Source organism: Diabrotica virgifera, chromosome 1 (assembly GCF_917563875.1).
Source record: "Diabrotica virgifera virgifera chromosome 1, PGI_DIABVI_V3a".
Classification (NCBI taxonomy): domain Eukaryota; kingdom Metazoa; phylum Arthropoda; class Insecta; order Coleoptera; family Chrysomelidae; genus Diabrotica; species Diabrotica virgifera.
Genome location: NC_065443.1, coordinates 232,177,384 through 232,198,633, shown reverse-complemented (window position 1 = coordinate 232,198,633; position 21,250 = coordinate 232,177,384). Strand labels below are relative to the sequence as shown.

At 32.1% G+C, this 21,250-nt stretch overlaps 1 protein-coding gene across 8 annotated transcripts in view; it reads left to right on the top strand.

Moving 5' to 3' along the window:
• The window catches only part of LOC126879065 (phosphatidylcholine:ceramide cholinephosphotransferase 2-like), a 520,373-nt gene that overhangs the window by 429,704 nt on the left and 69,419 nt on the right, over positions 1-21,250 (top strand). For 7 of the 8 annotated variants that reach the window (XM_050641958.1, XM_050641959.1, XM_050641965.1 and 4 more), the window contains one exon: positions 20,974-21,152. In XM_050641958.1, coding sequence (XP_050497915.1) covers positions 20,974-21,152 — 179 coding nt within the window. Of the gene's footprint in view, positions 1-11,501; positions 11,642-20,973; positions 21,153-21,250 lie in introns of those variants that run through there. The other variant, XM_050641964.1, reaches the window with a different exon arrangement.

The window sequence follows — 21,250 nt, the reverse complement described above, 5'->3', positions numbered from 1 at the left end:
ATATAATTTGACTTAAACTTTCAAATGCGGTAAGCAGACTTGCTATTTTATTTTTTAATCAAAAGTTATTCGGGTTCAGAAATTGCAATTTTTCGATTTTTTTAAAGTTCAACCGCGTTTATCTCGAAAACTGTGCATCCTACGAAAAAACTTGTAGAAATATTTTTTACTTAAAATGGCCCAAAAAATACAAAATATTGTTTTGTTTTGCCAAAAATCGCTGTTATTTGATTCCTCAAGTTCTTGGTCTATAACAATCTTATCGACATCCGGATCAACTGTTACCCAAAAAATTCGTGTTCTACGGGTCAAAATACATAAAAAAAACTTGAGTAAGTCCATCTGAATTAACGAGGCCGTTGTACCCCCCCTGGCGACAGGACTATTACTAAAAAAAGTTTGCCCACCCCTGCTTTAGAAGTTTTTAATGGTTTTCGTTCTTTGGAAAAAGTCGGTATATACTTTGAAAAGAATGATCATTTTATTTAGCGAGGGGGTTTGATTTTGATGGTCAGTCTATTTTCAGATTTTGACGAGAAAGAGCGTGTGTTTGGGATAATCGAAAAGGACGCGAATTAAAGAGACGCTTTAATAAGACGTACTTATGACGTACATTATATATTGACAATCCGGTCATATTAAGTAAACGCGATTATTTCCAAATACATTTCTTTTTGTAAGAACACTTTTACATTTCGTCAACTTATCAGTATGAATCATTTAGTTGCCTATTTTATTGATTAAAACTGTTAAGCCTCATACGGACTTTTATTACGAGTGTCTTTAACGAATCCTACATTCATTATAATATGTCCACAACAATTTATTATCGCCAACTACTAACACCTAAACTTATTTCTGACAGGTTTCAGTGTGTGAACTGGATTATACATTCTAACTTCCAATAATTAACATATTTTTAATATTTTCATTATTTTGTATTTATATATTATATCTTCATCTCTACCGTAATACTGGTTCTATTGTACCTACTTGTGGTCAGTGTTGAGTCTACCATAGAGTTTTTGAATCCGAAGTTCCATAGCCACCTTTACTTTACAAGCCATGAAGAGAAAAAGGCAACGTCGCAATTGATGACGTCGGTAGTCTGACTTTCGGACTACCGCTTTCGAAACTACGATTTTAACAAATTCTGGTAAAATTTATAGTATTTTTTGAGTCGAACAAGAAAATATTATTAATTAGAAGTTTGTACAAAGTAATATTAAAAGTAATTCCTTGTAAGTAACGTTTATTATACAAAAAAAAACATATAACAAGAATATAAACGGGATTCATTTTTTTCGAATCCTAAGAAAACTAAGAAATATTTTTCAAAAATTTAAACGCAGAATGAAAGATTACGTTAGGACCAAGGGCCGAAAGTCCCTGAAAACTTCTATGTTTATTTTAATAAGTTACAGGGGTGAAAAACTAAGAAAATTTAGTGTGATTTGTAGTTTCAAATATGTCATTAAAAAACTTTTTATTCATTCTAAGGGACTTTCGGCCCTCGGTAATAAAGAAATCTTTCATTCTGCGTTTAAATTTTTCAAAAATACTTATTAGTTTTCTCAGGATTCGAAAAAAATGATTACATTTAAAATACAGGCGTCAAAATTTTGCATTTCGTTCCTTTCCACTTAAAGTTTGTCGCACTTATTTAGAAACACCCTGAATTGATAAAGAACAAATCGAGTTGTTAAACATACGCGAATTAATCAAAAAAACAGAATGTTAAGAAAACCGGAGTCTATAGTTGGGTTTTAATTTCAGTATTTTATAAATGCCCGGTACACCATAAAAATTTAACTGGTTAGCAACAATATTATTGCAGCGGTATTGTAAAAGAATTAGGCTATAACATATTAAAAAAATCACTTAAATCTGCCAACAGGTTTAGGAAATATAAGACATTAAAAATGACAAAATTTTTAAGTGGACGGATTTCTATCTGCACGCAAGTTTATATAAAAATATATTATATTGAACTAAAATCATCTTAATAACATACCTTTTAATGTTCTTTATAATTTGGAGCACAAAATATTGTAAAATATTTCAGTTTCTCTGTAAACACAGTGAAAATTATTTAAAAACAAATGAGAACTGTCAGAATTAATCGGTCTACCAATAGATGTTGCCAAATTTCAACTTCATGGCTTGTTAATTAAAGGTGGCTATGGCAGTTCACTTTATGTAGTGACTGTACGTAATTTTAGTAAAAGTCATATCAGATATCATTTGTCAGACATCACTCGAACGTTTCCGCTAAAGAAGGAACATTAATCACTGTACCTCCAGCTTCGAATAATGTAGCAGCTTCTTCTTCTTAACGTGCCCTATCAGGTCCCCTTGACGTTGGCGATTAACATGGCGAAACTGTATCTGTTTCGAGCTATTCGAAATATATGCTCTGCTTTCCTTAGGTCTGTCCACTCCCTGATATTCTTCAAAGGCCTGTTTTCTACCAATTCCTCTGCGTCCTTCGATTTTACCCATCACAATAAGTTGAAGAATATTTTATCGGTCTCCCCTTACTACGTGTTCAAAATAGACCATGTTTCTACATTTGATATTATCGAGCAGCTCGCGAGTAGCATTTGCTCTCTTACGAACTGCCACATTTGTCAGCATTTCCGTCCATGGTATTTTTAGTTTACGTCTGTGCAGCCACATTTCAAAGGCCTCCAAAATATTAATGGTGGATATTTTTAATGTCCATGCTTCGACACCGTATAAGAGGACTGACCAAATATAACATTTAATTATGCGCTTTCGAAGTTGAAGTTGCAAGTTATCATTACAGAAGAATGACCTCATTTTTAAAAATGTTGTGACGGCTATCCCTATTCTACATTTTATCTCTTTATCTGGATCTAGTTGTTCAGTAATATGGCAACCAAGAAATTTAAAACTGGGTATGTACTCTTTGAATTATATGACCATCAACATATCGCTAGTACCTATGATTAATGTGATTCCTAATACATTTCCAGCGAAAATAATAACTCTTTGATAAGTATTAGCGATTACAATTTTATTTATATGCGTGTCCGCGAAGATTATAACTCCCAAAATATTTATAATGAAAATATTTAGTTCATAATAGATGCCGACGAAAACAATTATTTCTCTTTCTGTTTCTGTGTTTGCCGACGAAAACAATTATTTCTGAGAACTTTTTACTAATTATAATTTTCGTGGACCCACAAACAGAAATGATGTTTTTACACTTTATTAGGGATTATAATTTTCACAATCATATAAACGAAAATAATATTTTTCGCGGCGTTCATTGAAAGTTCTATTCTTAACGGCATTTTTCGGAGTTATACTTTTCGTAGGCGGCGGCGATATAACCGTGAATCTTGATGTGCCAAACGGCTATACACCATGTATTTTGTTTTTGAACAGTTTATGTTTAGGCCAAACTATCTTCCCACTCTGTCGATGGCATTTAAAAGGTATTGCAATACATTCATGTCATCACTTAAAATAACTGTATTATCTGCATATCTGATTGTATTTATCAGGATTCCATTAACTTTCACGCCCCATTCCAAATTATGCAGCGCTTTTCTAATTTTAAATATTCTATCGGAATATAAATTGAATAATAGTGGGGACAGTATACAACCCTGTCTGACACCTCTTTGAATTTTACATATATCTGTTGATTTTCCATTTATGCAAGCTGTCATTGTTCGTAGCAGCATTTAAGTAAATTTTAATCTGTTTGTTCTTTGTCCAGTGTATGTTATTAATTTGTTAGTTTTATCGTTAATTTTAAGCAAATGTTTAGGACATTCTGGGATGTCTTCCTTTCTGACGTAGTAAGTCTACGATATTGTAATTTTTTTATTATACATCAGCTTAGACTTTTGTCAAAATCTTTGTACCCTTTTTCTATCTCTACAATGGCGTTTTTGTTTTGGCTTATTTCAGATGTCCCTGATGTGATGATGCTCTGAAAGCAAGTATACTTGGTCAAGATGTAATAAATGACAGTGCTCGATATCTGCCTTTTATTTCTAAAATTTAAATATTATATTCGAGCGTTCGACCATATCATGTTTTTCTAAATATTTGCCCATATAAATAAAAGCGAAAGTACAATAAAACAGATACAGTGTAGGCCAAAGAAAACAGTCCACCTCGATATTTGGCAGTATTTATTAGATTTAAAGGAAATGAAAAAAAATGAAAAGGAGGACACATTTTTACGGTACATACATCGGTCATTTGTAAACCACCTCCCTTCCACTGCCCCCACTCCTTATTTTTAAATAGGGAATAGGGGTCGTGTACAAGCTCATTTGAAAGGTTATTCAATTCTCTATTCAGTAATATTAACATTGACGTAAGTATTTATACAGGGTCTCCAAGAAAAATTATTTTGAATTAGATTAATTGACACAAAAAGAAGAATGTACGTAATTTATTTAACTCAAAATACATTCTACTGCTGACAGCAAACAGAATCGAATGTTTATTTGATAAATAAACATTGTTTGTTGCTTAAATAAATATTCGACCTACCAAGAGACATATGGGTGTCAGCTTGAACATTGAAATTAAGCGAAAAGCAATGTTTATTTACCAAAAAACATTTTTTTATACATTTTTCTTTTTGTGTCAATTAATTTAATTAAAATATTTTTTTCTTGTACACCCTGTATAAATAATTATGTTAATGTTTATATTACTGAATAGAGAATTGAATAACCTTTCAAATGAGCTTGTACACGACCCCTATTACCTATTTAAAAATACGGGGTGGGGGAAGTGGAAGGGATGGGGTTGACAAATAGGAGATGAATGTGCCTTAAAAATGTGTCCCACTTAGATCAAAAATCTACCTGTTTCGACATTTCCTTAAAATTTAATAACTACTGCCAAATATCGAGGTGGACTGTTTTCTTTGGCCTACACTGTATAAACAAAATTGGCGATATAACGTCAATAACAAAGCATTCTTATTAAATTTCTTCTATACAAAACCACAACGATTCAAATTTGCTTTTTTATTTTTTAAACAGATATGTTTTAACTTTTAAAATGGTATTGTACTTATCTATCATTGTAATTATTGTTATGGGACCTTTTTAATGACCTTATTGTTTTTAGTGACTCATTAGCTATATGGAAAACAATGAATCAACTGTTATCACTTATGACGTGCAAGTACATAGTTGCTCAAAAATCATACTAAACGATAAGAAGAAACAAAAACAAGCAATATTATAATTATAAGACAAAACAATTTCAACGCTGCTGTCTAGCAGAGGAGTCTTATATTTAGTTTACTGTGAATATTAATATCCAGTTTAAATTTTATATGTGTATAAATTTACTTTTAGTAAATTCTTCTTTTAATTAACTAGTTTTGATGGGAAATAAGTCACAATTTTACTAAAAAAATTATTTTATTAACGTTTCGACGCCCAAATCGGGTGTCGTTGTCAAAATACAAAAAATATTATTGTAGGGAAAGCTTAGTAAATCTCTCAGCGGCTGACTTCCAGCGGTGACGTCTGACAGCTACTGCTGGCTCAGCTGTCCAGCCGCTGTGGTCGTCCGAACGCACCCTATTATTCAAAGTACATAACGTGTGAAAGATCGGAATGGGACGTTTTATCGCCGCCGGTTCATCGCCGCCGTTTCGATGCCGCCGGTTCATCGCCAGTCCATTTCATCGCCGTCCGTTTCATCGCCAGTTAGTCAGTTGATTTTGTATTATGGGAGATGACACGACACGACGTTAAATTCAGTTCAAAACTTTTGACAATTAAAAAGATAAAAAATATTATTATTTACTGTTCTACTTCCCCTAAATTTTTGTACAGAAATTTTGGGTTCTTTTCGAATTTAAGAAACAGTTTCTCTTGGTTGGAATTGTTGACCGTGAAATTTAAAAGATTATCATTATAATATATTTTATATGATAAAAGTTTAAAAGTCTATTAAAACATTAAGTATGGCAACAGGAATGGTCATTTCCTAGAATTCCTAATTAATACTAAAAATAAATAATAAATGTAACTGTCGAAAATTCGGAAATATATCCGATAGCGATTAACTGACTGGCGATGAATCGGCCGGCGATGAATGGGCCGGCGGCGATGAATCGGCCGGCGATGAACTGGCGACATCGAAACGGCGGCGATGAAACGTCCTAGACCCGTGAAAGATTTAGACCATGCGCCGAAAAAATAGTTGGTAAATATGTACCAATATGGCTTCATCAGAGAAAAATCACAATAGACCAGGTATTTGCTTTACGACAGATCCTCGAAAAGAGAAGTGAACGCAGCATCGACACACACCATCTCGTCATAAACTGTAAAAGTGCTTTTTCTTCTTCTTTCAAACGCCTTGTTCTGTCACCCGGACGTTGGCGTTCACTATAGCCACACTTGTCTTCTTTTGTTCCATATGAAAAAGCTGGTCAGCACTTTTTATGGATGTCCATTCACGAATGTTTCGGGGCCATTATTATTTTGTGTATCATCTATGGTAAGTGGTAACTCTTATAAAGTGGACTCTTCTTCAATCAAATGTAGCTTAATCCCATATAAACATAATATTTAACTTAGACATGCCACATAATAATTTACGGCAGACCTAATAAGCAAAGACACGGAAACAGTCAAAGCCATACTAGGTTTGCCACTAGTTCTGCTGATGGGATTGGCAGATGCAGATTCTGTCACCTAGAAGTAGAACCAGCAGAGCACATTTTATGTCAGGGTGATAACCTGGCAAATGTGTGCTTCTTTGCATTAGATGAAGAAAAGCTACCGGTAAAAGCTACATAGAAGGTTCAGTCTCGAAGTTATTAGACCTTTTACAAAGGATTAGGCTAGAGACTGTAATTTAGGGTTAGAAGACCACATCATCATGATCACTGGCTCGACAACCCTTTCTGGGTCTTGGCCTGTTCCAGGATTCTTCTCCATTCTGATCTGTTTCGTGCTTTTTTTTTCTCCAGTTTTTTATTTTCAGGGTTATTATATCATTTTCTATTCGTTCTCAATATCTCAGCTTCGGTCTTCCTCTTGTTCTTTTTCCTACTGGCATCTGTTTGAATATTTTGTTTGGTATTTCGCCTTCTTCCATTCTTTCTACATGTCCCATCCAACGCAGCCGTCCTATTTTAATGAATGTTATGATATCCGGATCCTGGTATATTTTGTATAGTTCAAAGTTGTACCTTCTTCGCCAAATTCCGTTTTCTTTTGTGCCCTTATACAGTGAGCACGTAAAGGTTGGAATAAATTCATTTTCTTGATAATGGACAATTTATGAAAAAAATCCCGAAACAGGTCGATTTTTATTTTTAAATTATGACTTTTTGGCATATATATCATACTAGTGACGTCACCCATTTGGGCGTGATGACGTCATCGATGATTTTTTTTAATGAGAATAGGGGTCGTGTCATAGCTCATTTGAAAGGTAATTCAATTCTCTATTCAGCAATATAAACATTAACATAATTATTTATACAAGGTGTCCAAAAAAATTTTTTTTTGGATTAAATTTATTGACATAAAAAGAAGAATCTGTGTAATTTATTTAATTCAAAATACATTTTACTGCTATCAGAAAACAGGAAAAAATGTTTATTTGACAAATAAAAAATATTATTTTTTGCAAATTCAATATTAAAGCAGACACCCACCTGCCTCTTGGCAATTTGAGCATTTAATTTAAGCTAAAAAAACTAAATCTTTTTCAAAAAAATATATTTTTCTGTTTTCTGAGAGCAGTAAAATGAATTTTGAATTAAATAAATTACACATATTCTTCTTTTTATGTCAATAAATTTAATTAAAAAAAAAAAGTTTTTTCGACACCCTGTATAAATAATTATGTTAATGTTTATACTACTGAATAGAGAATTGAATTACCTTTCAAATGAGCTATCACACGACCCCTATTCTCATTTAAAAAAATCATCGATGACGTCATCACGCCCAGATGGGTGACGTCACTAGTATGATATATATGCCAAAAAGTCGTAATTTAAAAATAAAAATTGACCTGTTTCGGGATTTTTGTCCAAAATTGTCCATTCTCGAGAAAATGAATTTATTCCAACCTTTACGTGCTCACTGTATATGTGTCGCAAGATTTTTCTTTCAAAGGTGGCTAGCAATGTTTCCTCTCTTTTAGTGAGTGTCCAGGTTTCTGAGCCGTATGTGAGTACCGGTCTTATTACGGTTTTGTATATTTGGCATTTTGTTTTTCTTGCGACGTTATCTGATCTTAGTTGCCGAATTAAGCCATGGTAACTTTTATTGGCAATAAATATTCGCCTCTTCACTTCCTCCGCTACGTTATTATCAGACGTGAGTAGGGATCCCAATTGGATCTCCTATTGTTATATTTTGTGGCTGCCTTTTTTCTGCGTTTTTACTTACCTGCATATATTTTGTTTTGTTCTGGTTGATTTTAAGGCCACTATTTTGTGCAGCTCGTTCTATTTGATTGAATGCCTCTATCATTTCTCTTCTTGATCTTGCGATTATGTCAACATCATCTGCAAATGCTAGTATTTGCACGCTTTTATTAAGGATTGTTCTTCGAGTATTGAGTGTCCCTCATTATTTTCTCGAGTACGATGTTGAACAAGATGCATGATAGAGCGTCTCCTGGCGTAGTCCCTTTTTCACATCTATTGTTTCCGTTAGTTCGTTTTGTATCCGGATTTTACTTTCTACTTTTAGAGATTCTTTTATCAGTTCTATTAGTTGTGTTGGTATATTAAATTCTTTCATTGCTTTTATTACGAATTCTCGGTTTATATTGTCATATGCGCTTTCGAAGTTTATGAAGAGATGATGTGTGTCGATGTTATGTTCATTTGTTTTTTCGAGGATCTGTCGCAGAACATATATCTGGTCTATTGTTGACTTCTGTCGACAGAAGCCACTTTGGTATTTGCCAACTATTTTTTCAGCGTGTGGTCTAAGTCTTTCATAAATGACGTTGGACATTATTTTGTATGCTGCATTCAGGTAATTTTTTACCGCTATTCCACTCCGCTGGTAGCTGTTTATTTGACCATATCTTTGTTATCAATAATTAATGTATTGTTTTCTGTAGTGCGTCTCCTCCTTCCTTCAGTAATTCCGATGCTACTTGATGCGATCCCGGTGATTTATTGTTCTTTAATTTGTCTACTGCCGTTCTAATCTCGTCTATTGTTGGTGGACTCTTTTCTCTGTTGTCTGCTTGGTCTAATGGTATATCAGGGTTCGTCTCACTCCCATCTCCTTCAAGCTTTTCCGTAAAATGTTCTGTCCATCTGATCAGGCTAGAGACTGTAATCTAGGGTTAGAAGACCACAATAGATCTGAAAAGGTCACAGTGGAGTAGGCCAAAAGGCACCTTATTGAATCTATCTACAGTTAAGTCCGCGAATCTTTACCCGTGCGTCATCATTTAAAGCATACGAAATAAGTCAATGATAAATCGGAAATTGAAATTTACTAAACGCAACAGCAAGTCACTTACTGTCACTTGCTGTTGCGTTTAGTAAATTTCAATTTCCGACTTATCATCGACTTATTTCGTATGCTTTTTTAAATGATGACGCACGGGTAAATATTCGCGGACTCAACTGTATCTTGACATGCCACAAGAAAACAGTTTCAGAACCTGATCCATATTTTTTGTAACTCTAATAAAGACCCTCCAATTTTTAACTACTCTAATACACATAGTTTCAAAAGTTATGTATCACCCCTCGTATTCACGATATTTACGCTTTTATAAATCCGTATCTTTATCACATATTTAATGGGCATTTTTTATAAAAAATATACCTTTTTTGGTTTTTTTATTTTATTTGAATACCCATTTAATTGACATGGTTTTGCCAAGTTGTAAACATTTGAAAAATTTATTTTGGTGAAATTTTTGAAAACGCGATTAAAAATGAATCGTACTTTAATTTCTGAGTTAAACCGTATAAGAATGATCGATTTAGTTAAAGAAGGCCGTTCACAGAGGTTTGTGGAGGAAAAAGTGGGTGTTTCTCAGAGTGATGTCTCACGGATATGGAATAGGTTCCTGGAGACAAACTCGATACGAAATAGACCTCGGTCTGGTAGACCCCGAGTAACCAATGATCGACAGAAAAGAAATATCATAATTTCCATCCGTAGAAATTTTTCTATGTCTGTACCAGCCCTCCAAAGAGAATTCAGGCATGCTACAGGAGTCCGAGTATCGTTGTCTGCAATAAGAAGAAGAATTTTATACTCAGGTTTGAGGAGTCATCGACAAATAAGACTTCCTCAGCTACAACCTAGACATGTTTTGGACCGTCTCCAGTGGGCTCAAGAACACATACAGCTCCCCCAACAATTTTGGAATTATGCGCTTTTTTCAGACGAGACCAGAATCTGTTTAAATAGTGATAACCGGCGAATTTGTGTGTGGCGAAAGCCAACAAGAGCTGCACAACTAGCCACACACGAATTCGCCGGTTATCACTATTGTAATAGATTCTGGTCTCGTCGGAAAAAAGCGCAAAATTCCAAAATTGTTGGAGGAGCTGTATGTGTTCTTGAGCCCACTAGAGGCGGTCCAAAACATGTCTAGGTTGTAGCTGAGGAAGTCTTATTTGTCGATGACTCCTCAAACCTGAGTATAAAATTCTTCTTCTTATTGCAGACAACGATACTCGGACTCCTGTAGCATGCCTGAATTCTCTTTGGATGTCTGGTACAGCCATAGAAGAATTTATACGGATGGAAATTCTGATATATCTATTCTGTCGATCATTGGTAACTCGGGGTCTACCAGACCGAGGTCTACTCCGTATCGATTGTTTCTCCAGGAACCTATTCCATATCCGTGAGACATCACTCTGAGAAACACCCACTATTTTCTCCACAAACCTCTGTGAATGGTCTTCGTCAACTAAATCGATAATTCTATACTGTCCAACTCAGAAATTAAACTACGATTCATTTTTAATCACGTTTTTAAAAATTTCACCAGAATAAATTTTTCAAATGTTTACACCTTGGCAAAACCAGGTCAATTAAATGGGTAATCAAATAAAATAAAAAACCAAAAATGGTATATTTTTTATAAAAAAGGCCCATTAAAGATGTGATTAAGATACGGATTTATAAAAGTGTAAACATCGGGAATACGAGGGGTGATGCATGACTTTTGAAACTACATATGTGTATAATAAGTATCAAATAACTAATTATACAAAAAATTCATTTTAGAGTAATTTTATTAAAATATGCTCATAAATTTAAAAATTATCTTATCGCAAAATGTTAACTTTGTTGTACTATCTACGGAAAAAATATTTGTAAGGAATACCTGTGTTATTTATTCTTATTATTATGCACAATTATTCTGAACGTTTATTTGGTACACTGAGTAAAGCAGAATATTCAGTACATAACTAGTTGCTTTTATTTTTAGTTAATGAAGTTTGTTTCTACAATGCGATAACTGCAGCATCGGGAAACATTTTAATCGTAAACAGTCTCTCAGTGTCAGTTCGTAGTTTTTGAAGGGAGTGAGTGATAACTAAGTTAAGTGATAACTGCGGAGGTTATAGTACTTGTCGAATCTAACCGGATATTAAAGAATTCCTAAGGTAAATTTCATTCTTAAGTTTTTGTTTAGTGAACGAGTTTAAAATCTGATATATTTTCGTATGTATGTGTATTGACTATGACGTACATGAAGCAAGCATGACTATGACGTACTGGGTCGTCATTGCAATAATTAACAAGCTGAAAATGCGAGCACTATCATAATGAAAACTTTGTTTATTTACGTATTTTAATTCATAATATGGAAAATTGCTATTATGGAAAGTTGTTTAGAATTAAAGATTATGTTTTAATGTGCAATTATATCATTCTAATTTAAATGTTGTGAACTATAAAGGTACTTTACTCTTGATCAAAATTCATATTTTTTATATACCTCGTATAAAATAATAAAATTTGATATATATGTTATGATGGTTGCATCATAAATCTTAGACCATGAAGAAGCTTTTTATGAAGAATAACTTTTCTTCGTCAAATTAAAAATAAAAGAGTTATAAATGAAAATGAAAATCCATAATTTGATAAAAATCTTCAAATATTTTTTTCCATTAGAAGGATGTAATTGCACATATCAGACCATAATTTTTTATTCCAAACAACATTTCATATAGTCGGTTCGCTAAACTCAGACACAACTGGCTAGTGATTTTAGTCAGTAAGTTTGCCAATTTGGCAAAAAAATAATTACTAAATAGTTTAATTACTAAATAATTAGTAATTTTGTCAATTTTGGCAAAATTGAAAAAAAAAAACAAAAAAATTACCTACGAAAATTACTAGCCAGTTGTGTCTGAGTTTAGCGAACCGACTATAATAACAATTTTCATTTCATAACAAATCGAATAGTCCATTTATCATTAGGTACTCCCATTAAAGGGGAGGCCGTATACTCATATAAACCTTTTTAAAGTTGTTAATAAATTATTGCTTTCAAAATATACTCAAATTGTATTTTTGAACATCTTATTTATTTTATATAATAATTAAATTCACTATCACATTTTATTGATATTTTATTAATACTTAATTTAGTTTCACAAAAGCATTAGTAATCACAAATTTAGTTTGACATTTGACATTCAAATGTAAATAACCTACGCTTTGGCGTTGGCGCCATACAATATGAGTGGCGCAAATGTATTTTCATTTTGATGCAAAACAAAATTCTAGTTTTATTTTAAAAGATTTTTTTCATAATATTTGCCCAATTTGAAGTAAAACGCGCCACAAAAGAGTAACTTTGATACAGGTTGAATTTTGAAACTCTTTTGTGGCGCGTTTACTTCAAATTTAGCAAATATTATAAAAAAAATCTTTTAAAATAAAACTAGAATTTTGTTTTGCATCAAAATGAAAATACATTTTCGCGCCACGTAATATTCATATCAGATCTTTTGTAGCCGGAATATTGTATGCGCCACTCATTTTTACGGCGTTTAGCGGTTTTTTATTCTTGTATCAGGAGTTTTTCAAAGGTATTTATAAATTAAATGTATAAAGTTGAATGCAATGTTTCTCGATTACACGTTAAACTTTATAAATGGTCGCCTTTGTCGCATTATCTCCCAAATGATCTAGTGTCCATCGAATGTATACTAGATTTTGTTTCTATTCGAAATAGATTGAAAAAAATATTGGGATGGCCGGTAAATGAACTTGGATTGTCCGTTGCCAGATCAAGTTAGCGTTGTAAACACTACAACTACATAAACCATTTAGAGAATAATCGTTAATTGGATTATACTTTTGTAGCTTAATAACTTCTAAACGGCTTAACCGATTTTGTTCACTAAACATGAGTTTGAAACGTATTGACAAGTAGTATGTTATGCATCTAAGGTCAAGTATGATAACTGAAGCTATTACAGAAATTATTGAGCTTGAAGACCCGTTTTTCCCATAAGAAATAGATTTGGTCATACTTATAAAGCCTATAACTTAAAAATTCCAATTTTCCCGGATATAAGGTATACACCGTTAGATTCGTCTAGAGTCCTTCTACAAACGCTCAGTTATTGGCGTAATTCGTAGGTTGAAATTTTGAGTAATTGTCGAAAAACCAAAATTTTCAAAAAAGTTTAGTTTTTCATTTTTTTATTAGTCATCTTAGGAGAATCTTTAAAACAGCAATAAAACTAAAAGGTCACAAACTAGAATCTAATAAATCCAAATGGTCCGGAAGTTCTTCATAAAACTTATTAGTTTTAAAGTGAACTGAGAATAAACCATTTTAACATAACTACAATAAGACAAATTATCTATTAAGATTAATTAGTCTTATTTGATACTCTTATTAGATACTTTAAAACTGGTGACAAATGCTTAACTGTTTTAAAGTTCTTACAGTATATCTACAAGGTAACTTTAAAACCATTATCTTCATATTGACCACAATAAAACCTTTATAAACCTTAAATAAAACTAAAATGTTTTTATTTTGCTACTTGGGCCTGTATAAATAAAAATAAGCACAACATCAATGGTTTATTGGTGCCATATTTTTTTGTTGATTGTCAAAATTTATAAAAATGGTTCATATTGCTAATTTTCTTTATATCGAATACAGGGTGAGTCAAAACGCAAGTAAATTATTTTCTCAGTAATTTTAAATAGAACACCCTAATTAATAACTTGCTCTGAAAAATGAAAATATCTCGAAAACTAACAAATTGTAAGGAATATTATACAAAAATTGAAGTACGGTAATGGTACTTTTCGATAGTGATATAAAATACAGGGTGTTCCATTCAAAATTTCTGTGAAAAGAATGTACTTGCGTTTTGACTCACCCTGTATTCGATATAAAGAAAATTAGCAATATCAACAATTAGCAATGTTTAAAAAGTAATGACAAAAAAATTTTTCATCTTAAAATTATTTTAAATTCGGTATATTTACCTGTGTACAAGTGTGCTTCGCAGTAATGAACGCAAGCTGTATCAGTAGCCAGATGGCCGGTACGGTGTTCGAGGAAGCATAGGGAATAATATATTAAAGAACCAGGGCCTCGATTTTTGACCCTTCGCTTCGTATACTAAACAGATAAGAAACGAATACGTTCGATAACGAAGAGAAGGGTCAAAAATCGAGGACCGGTTGTCTTAAAATACTTGTTTTTCTGACGTTTCTAGCTCTTGGTCCATTAGGTGTATTCGTTCGTGATTTTCCAGACAGACCCATACGAATATTAATCTACACCTTTTCCACTAATTACGACACCATGTCTCAGGAAATTCCTTTTAAACAATTATTGATAAACATTAATGTCTGTATTTATATCGACGAATGCGTCATCAAATTTTATTCCAACGCACATTCTGGAGGCACACATTAATTAATTATAGTAAACAAATGCATTAGTATTGTATAAAAATTTACGTATTTTTCATGCAAATCATACAAAGGAGCTGGTTGTATTAACAAAGTAAGATACCGTCCGGTATGAGCGACATAATGGGAACACATATTTTTCAGATTAACTTTTCATAATTTTTTTAGTTTGAAATGTTGATTTTTTGAGAATTAGTGCAGCTGTCCCCTTATCAATTTCAATCTTAAATATAGAACTGATAAATTATGTAGTTTATAAACATGTTATATATTTATTGATACTTGTTAGAAAATTATTCAAATTTACGAATATATTTCATAATATAGATTATCGGATAAGATGCGATTTATAATCGACTCCGGTTTTATATAATGTATAAATCTAAAACATACCCGATGCATATAGCAACCTACATGCTAAATAAGGCCTCCCTTGTACCGGAACCATTTTTCGGTAAATCACGGTACCGCAGTGTAATTCGATAAGATTATTTCATGAATAAAACTGTAGTTATAAATAATTTTAACTAATATTTTATTGATATCTTCGTCTGAATATTTGCTAAACCTGTTCATGCTGTTCACTTTGAAGAGTTGTAAAACATTAATTGTGATAAATGTCACTGAATGTTTATTTACAAAGGCAAAGACTTGAATTTTCTAGGTGACTATTAAAACACAATCTTTCGAAAATTACACGATAGTTACTATCTGAGTATAATAGTCATCAATTAAAACGCGGTATTTGCAAAAAAAAAATTGAAAATCGAGTTTTTGCTATGTGGTTTGCTTGTGACCTTTTTTATGCTTCTGCAATGTCTGAAAGCCGTATCATTTTATTTACTACCAAAATAAACAAATTCGAATATGCCGTATGTGCTAAATTTCAATAGGTGCTTAATTAAAATGCGGTATCTACAGAGTACTCAACTAAAAAGCGGTATGTGCAAACGAGTATCACGCACTTGCCGCGTTTTAATTGATCACAGCGCATTTACCGCGTTTTTATCAAGACTCATGTTGCGACCTCGTATTTTAAACATTTATGACATGTAGGTATTTTGCATATATAATAAACAATTATAAGCTATTTATTTTCCTTTTTTGGTAACTATTATTCCTTGTAAAAAATCCTTTTTGTAAATAAAATGCAGATACGGCATTATTTCTGATCGAGTAATATGTCCGCTGCTCAATTAAAACGCGGTATATGACTTTTTATTTACAGCTTTGATAAAAACATGATTTTTTTAAGAATATATTTTTAAATAATGTTTAACTATCATTAGAACATGTTTTGTGTTAAAAAGTTTTCAAAAAATATAGAGTCCTGAGAAAAAACTTTGAGAGCCGATTTCTCGGTTTTAAGTTGGCTGCACATACCTCGTTTTATTTGAGGACGGCAGAGTAGGAATAAATTAGAAAATAATGCTCGAGTTTGTTTCTCAAACTTGTTCCCATTCAACAAGTTTTCGAATAATTGTCACATTATTTTCAATTTATTCTCACCCTCTTGTAATATTAATTAGATTTTCACCTAAAAAGATTTGACGTTTCTATTTCCGCTCCGGAAATCGTTCGGAAACGCTCCCATACACATAACCGCATAAAGCACATAGACATAATGCCCACACAGAATAATCAGAATTTGATGTACAATAGGGCATAACATCCTCCCTCGTGTCGTTTCAGTCCAAGCTGACTGTTGCCTACAACAACATGGCCAAGTATGCCAAACTCATTGTTCACGACACATAACTTCCTTGACGCCTTGGCGGTTTTACACTCTTTCAACACAATTTTCTTAATATCGTACGTAACATTTTTTTAAAACTGCTCCGTGGTGGTGTTCGGAAACGATTAAATGGAATTAAAATTAGTGTAAAAAGAACGAACAGTAATATTTATTTATTTTTGGTTAAATCTTTTTTGCTTATATCTCGTAAGAGGGAATGTTATTGTTTAGGCCCAGCGAGGGTTGTGTATAACCGTCCGATGCCTGCTGGGGTTGTGTATCGACTCGTTGTTGTGGATCGACTGAACTCAAAATACATGTCTGTGGTTTTAAGTTAAAGACTAATTTATTGACATAAAGAGGCTGGCCCTTTCAAGAAGCGTCTTCGAATGCACTTAAAAAGTGATTTATTGACATAAGGTCTGATAAGGTCACTGTTTAATGGGGAATTTGTTTCCCAGAAAAAAACATTAATTTTATACAATCGGGTTTTGTATTTTAGGAGCGAAACACGTGAATTTTAAATGACCCATATTATTTTCGTTTAGAAAAGAAAGTTAATATTTAAAATTAGCAATTAAAAAAATAACAAGCTGAAAATGCGAGCATTATCATAACGAAAACTTTGTTTATTTACGTATTTTAATTCATAATATGGAAAATTCGCTATTATGAAAAGTTGTTCAGAATTAAAAATTATGTTTTAGTGTGCAATTATATCATTCTAATTTAAATGTTGTGAATTATAAAGGTACTTTACTCTTGATCGAAATTCATATTTTTTATATACCTCGTATAAAATTAATAAAATTTGATATATGATGGTTGCATCATAAATTTTAGACCATGAAGAGCTTTTTATGAAGAATAACTTTTCTTCGTCAAATCAAAAATAAAAGAGTTATAAATGAAAATGTTGTTGGTATCCATAATTTGAGAAAAATCTTCAAATATTTTTTTCCATTAGAAGAATGTAATTGCACATATAAGACCATAATTTTTTATTCCAAACAACATTTCATATCTTGAATGGGTTGCATGTGAGAGTTCATTTTAAATGAAGTAAAAGTCAGACTTACTCTCAATCTTTTTATTATAACTTCCGACGACCGGTTTCGCTCTTTAAAATATGTAGAGTATCTTCAGGTCAAAGGTAACAAGTTACAAAATGATTCGGATACAAGGAGCTACTAACTCAGTATTCATTTTCATGATGTTTCTGTTAAAGTTATGTTAACGGGATATGGTGGAATAGACAGAGGATGCAGCAAAGGTTAATAAATTTATGGGATTTGGGAATTCTTGAGGGTGATGAGATAGTTGGTGTAAGACAACCAACAAATCTGTGCCTGTTATTATGTTTGTGTAGTTAAAAATAGTGAATGACATATATACAATTTTAATGTGTGTTGATTTTAAAGATTTTATTTCTATGTACTAAAAGATTTTGTTTTTTATTTTATTTATATATATTAAAAGAATTCTATTTATGTATTAGTAAATGTAAGATTGACAGCGTTTGGATCAAAAAGTGGGGCGAGTATTTAATGTGTATGTTAGAACCAGATGTGCAGTTGTAAACTAAATAGTTAAGGTCAGTACTTGATCTTTAACGAGAAGAGTATTGTTCGTATAAGATTATTGTTCGTATAAGAGTTGGTAGATCGGAAAGCTTAAAATTGTAGCTAGAATACTGTATTAGCAGTCATATAATAAATAGTAACAAATGTGAATGTGAATTAAATGACAACAATGTAGGTAAATGAAACAACATTATAATTAAAGGGTGGAAAATTGGAATAGATAGAAAATAGGAATTAAAATATAGTAAGAAGTAATTGATTGTAAATTGAAACTGTGTTTTAGTGATATAAGCAATGGATAAATATTAATAATCTATTGAACCAGATAAAAGAAAAAATTAGTAGTAAATTATATTTTAGGGTATACCTACATTGTGTTATAAAATTTCGTCAATAAATAAATGACTAATTAAGTAAATTCACCTCACAATTAAATAAAACAGAAACACACAGGACAAAAGACGATACAACAGATAATGAGGGAATTTGGTTGGTCAGGAGCACTGCATTTAATTTAAATTATTTTAACTGTATTGATTTTTTAATTTCATGGTATCAGTTTTTTAACTTTGTGTTTTTATAAAATTTGTGGGAATTATCCACCCACATTAAAAATTTTCCACCCTTTAATTATAATGTTGTTTCATTTACCTACATTGTTGTCATTTAATTCACATTCACATTTGTTACTATTTATTATATGACTGCTAATACAGTATTCTAGCTACAATTTTAAGCTTTCCGATCTACCACCTCTTATACGAACAATAATCTTATATGAACAATACTCTTCTCGTTAAAGATCAAGTACTGACCTTAACTATTTAGTTTACAACTGCACATCTGGTTCTAACATACACATTAAATACTCGCCCCACTTTTTGATCCGAACGTTGTCAATCTTACATTTACTAATAAATAGAATTCTTTTAATATATAAATAAAATAAAAAACAAAATCTGTTAATACATAGAAATAAAATCTTTAAAATCAACACACATTAAAATTGTATATATGTCATTCACTATTTTTAACTACACAAACATAATAGTAGGCACATATTTGTTGGTTGTCTTACACCAACTATCTCGTCACCCTTAAGAATTCCCAAATCCCATAAATTTATTTACCGTTGCTGCATCCTCTGTCTATTCCACCATATCCCGTTAACATAACTTTAACAGAAACATCATGAAAATTAATACGGAGTTAGTAGCTCCTTGTATCCGAATCATTTTGTAACTTGTTACCTTTGACCTGAAGATGCTCTACATATTTTAAAGAGCGAAACCGGTCGTCGGAAGTTATAATAAAGATTGAGAGTAAGTCTGACTTTTACTTCATTTAACATTTCATACATTCGGTTCGCTAAACTCAGACACAACTGGCTAGTGATTTTAGTCAGTAATTTTGCCAATTCGACAAAAAAATAATTACTAAATAGTTAGTAATTACTAAATAATTAGTAATTTTGCCAATTTCGGCAAAATTCACAAAAAACAAAAAAAATACCTACTAAAATCACTAACCAGTTGTGTCTGAGTTTAGCGAACCGACTACAATAACAATTCATTTCATAACAAATGGAACAGTCCATTTATCATTAGGTAGTCCCATTAAAGGGGAGGCCGTATACTCGTATAGACCTTTGTAAAGTTTCTAGTAAATTATTGCTTTCAAAATATACTCAAATTGTATTTTTGAACATCTTATTTATTTTTTATAATAATTAAATTCACTATCAAATGTCATTGATATTTTATTAATACTTAATTTAAAATTTAGTTTGACATTCACGAAATGTCAAACTCATATGTAAATAACCTATGCTTTAAAAACATAAGATGTAGATCTTTGAAACACACTCAGTGAACCAAAGATCCAAGGTTATTGGTTTAACGACCACTCGTACGAAATCAAATAGATGAAATAGAGAATGTGGAAAAATCCCTTTGATTCTATTCGAAAAATTTTTCCCAGCCCGAAATGGTGGATGTGTGAATTGTTCGTAAGGGGATTTTTCCACATTCTCTATTTCATCTATTTAACCTATGCTTTGCTTAACAAATTCAGATTAAAAACTAGCCTACTTACTATAAAACGATTTCAGCTGACGTTTATTGTGTCAGCAGAAAATAAAAGGATTGTAACGTCACATTTTAGACTTTGAGGTCGATTATCTCGAAGACGGTTAGAGATATCGAAATGCCGTTTTCAGATTTGGATTCAGAAGACAAAACTACATAGGAATCCATCGATAAATCTACTCTAAGTATTGCAGGAGCGGCGACGCAATAACACACAGACTTTGCGAATTTAAAAAACGAAAAGTTTTCGTTGATAAATGAAGCGTGTCGCTATAAAACCATATCCGGAGTGGAAATCGAAACGTCAACTTTTTTTAGGTAACAATGTAATTACAATTACAAGTGTAGCTAATACCATATAAACACAGTATTTAACTTAGAAATGTCACAAGAAATCAATTTCAGAACCTTGTTTTATTTATCACAACAAAACAATAAACTGTTATGTGCCAGATTGGAAAACAAATTAGACACTGATTAGACAATTGCAGTTCACCTTATATAATTGTTTAATATGTAAACGTTTTTATCTTAGATAAAATAACAATGTCTAATCATTATTTTATTTCTTACTCTTTTAATCTGTAAGATAAGATAATAAGTGCGTGGTAATTATTAGTTTAATTTTTTTGCAGAATGATATTAGAGCCGAAATTTGTCGACTATGGCAGTATTCATCCAACCTCCGCAGACATCTCCCATCATCAGGCACAACAACACAATCCGCATGGAGTTTTGAATCCCAGAACCTCCACCCTTCTTCCCATTAACGACGAACCGGCTAACACTTCCCACCAAAGCAAGATGACACAAGGTAAGACCAAACATACTGACCATGATGGTCTTTAAATACTAAGTGTATGATGAGTTCTTTCACTAGAATGATGAGTACTTTTACAAGGATTATGAGTA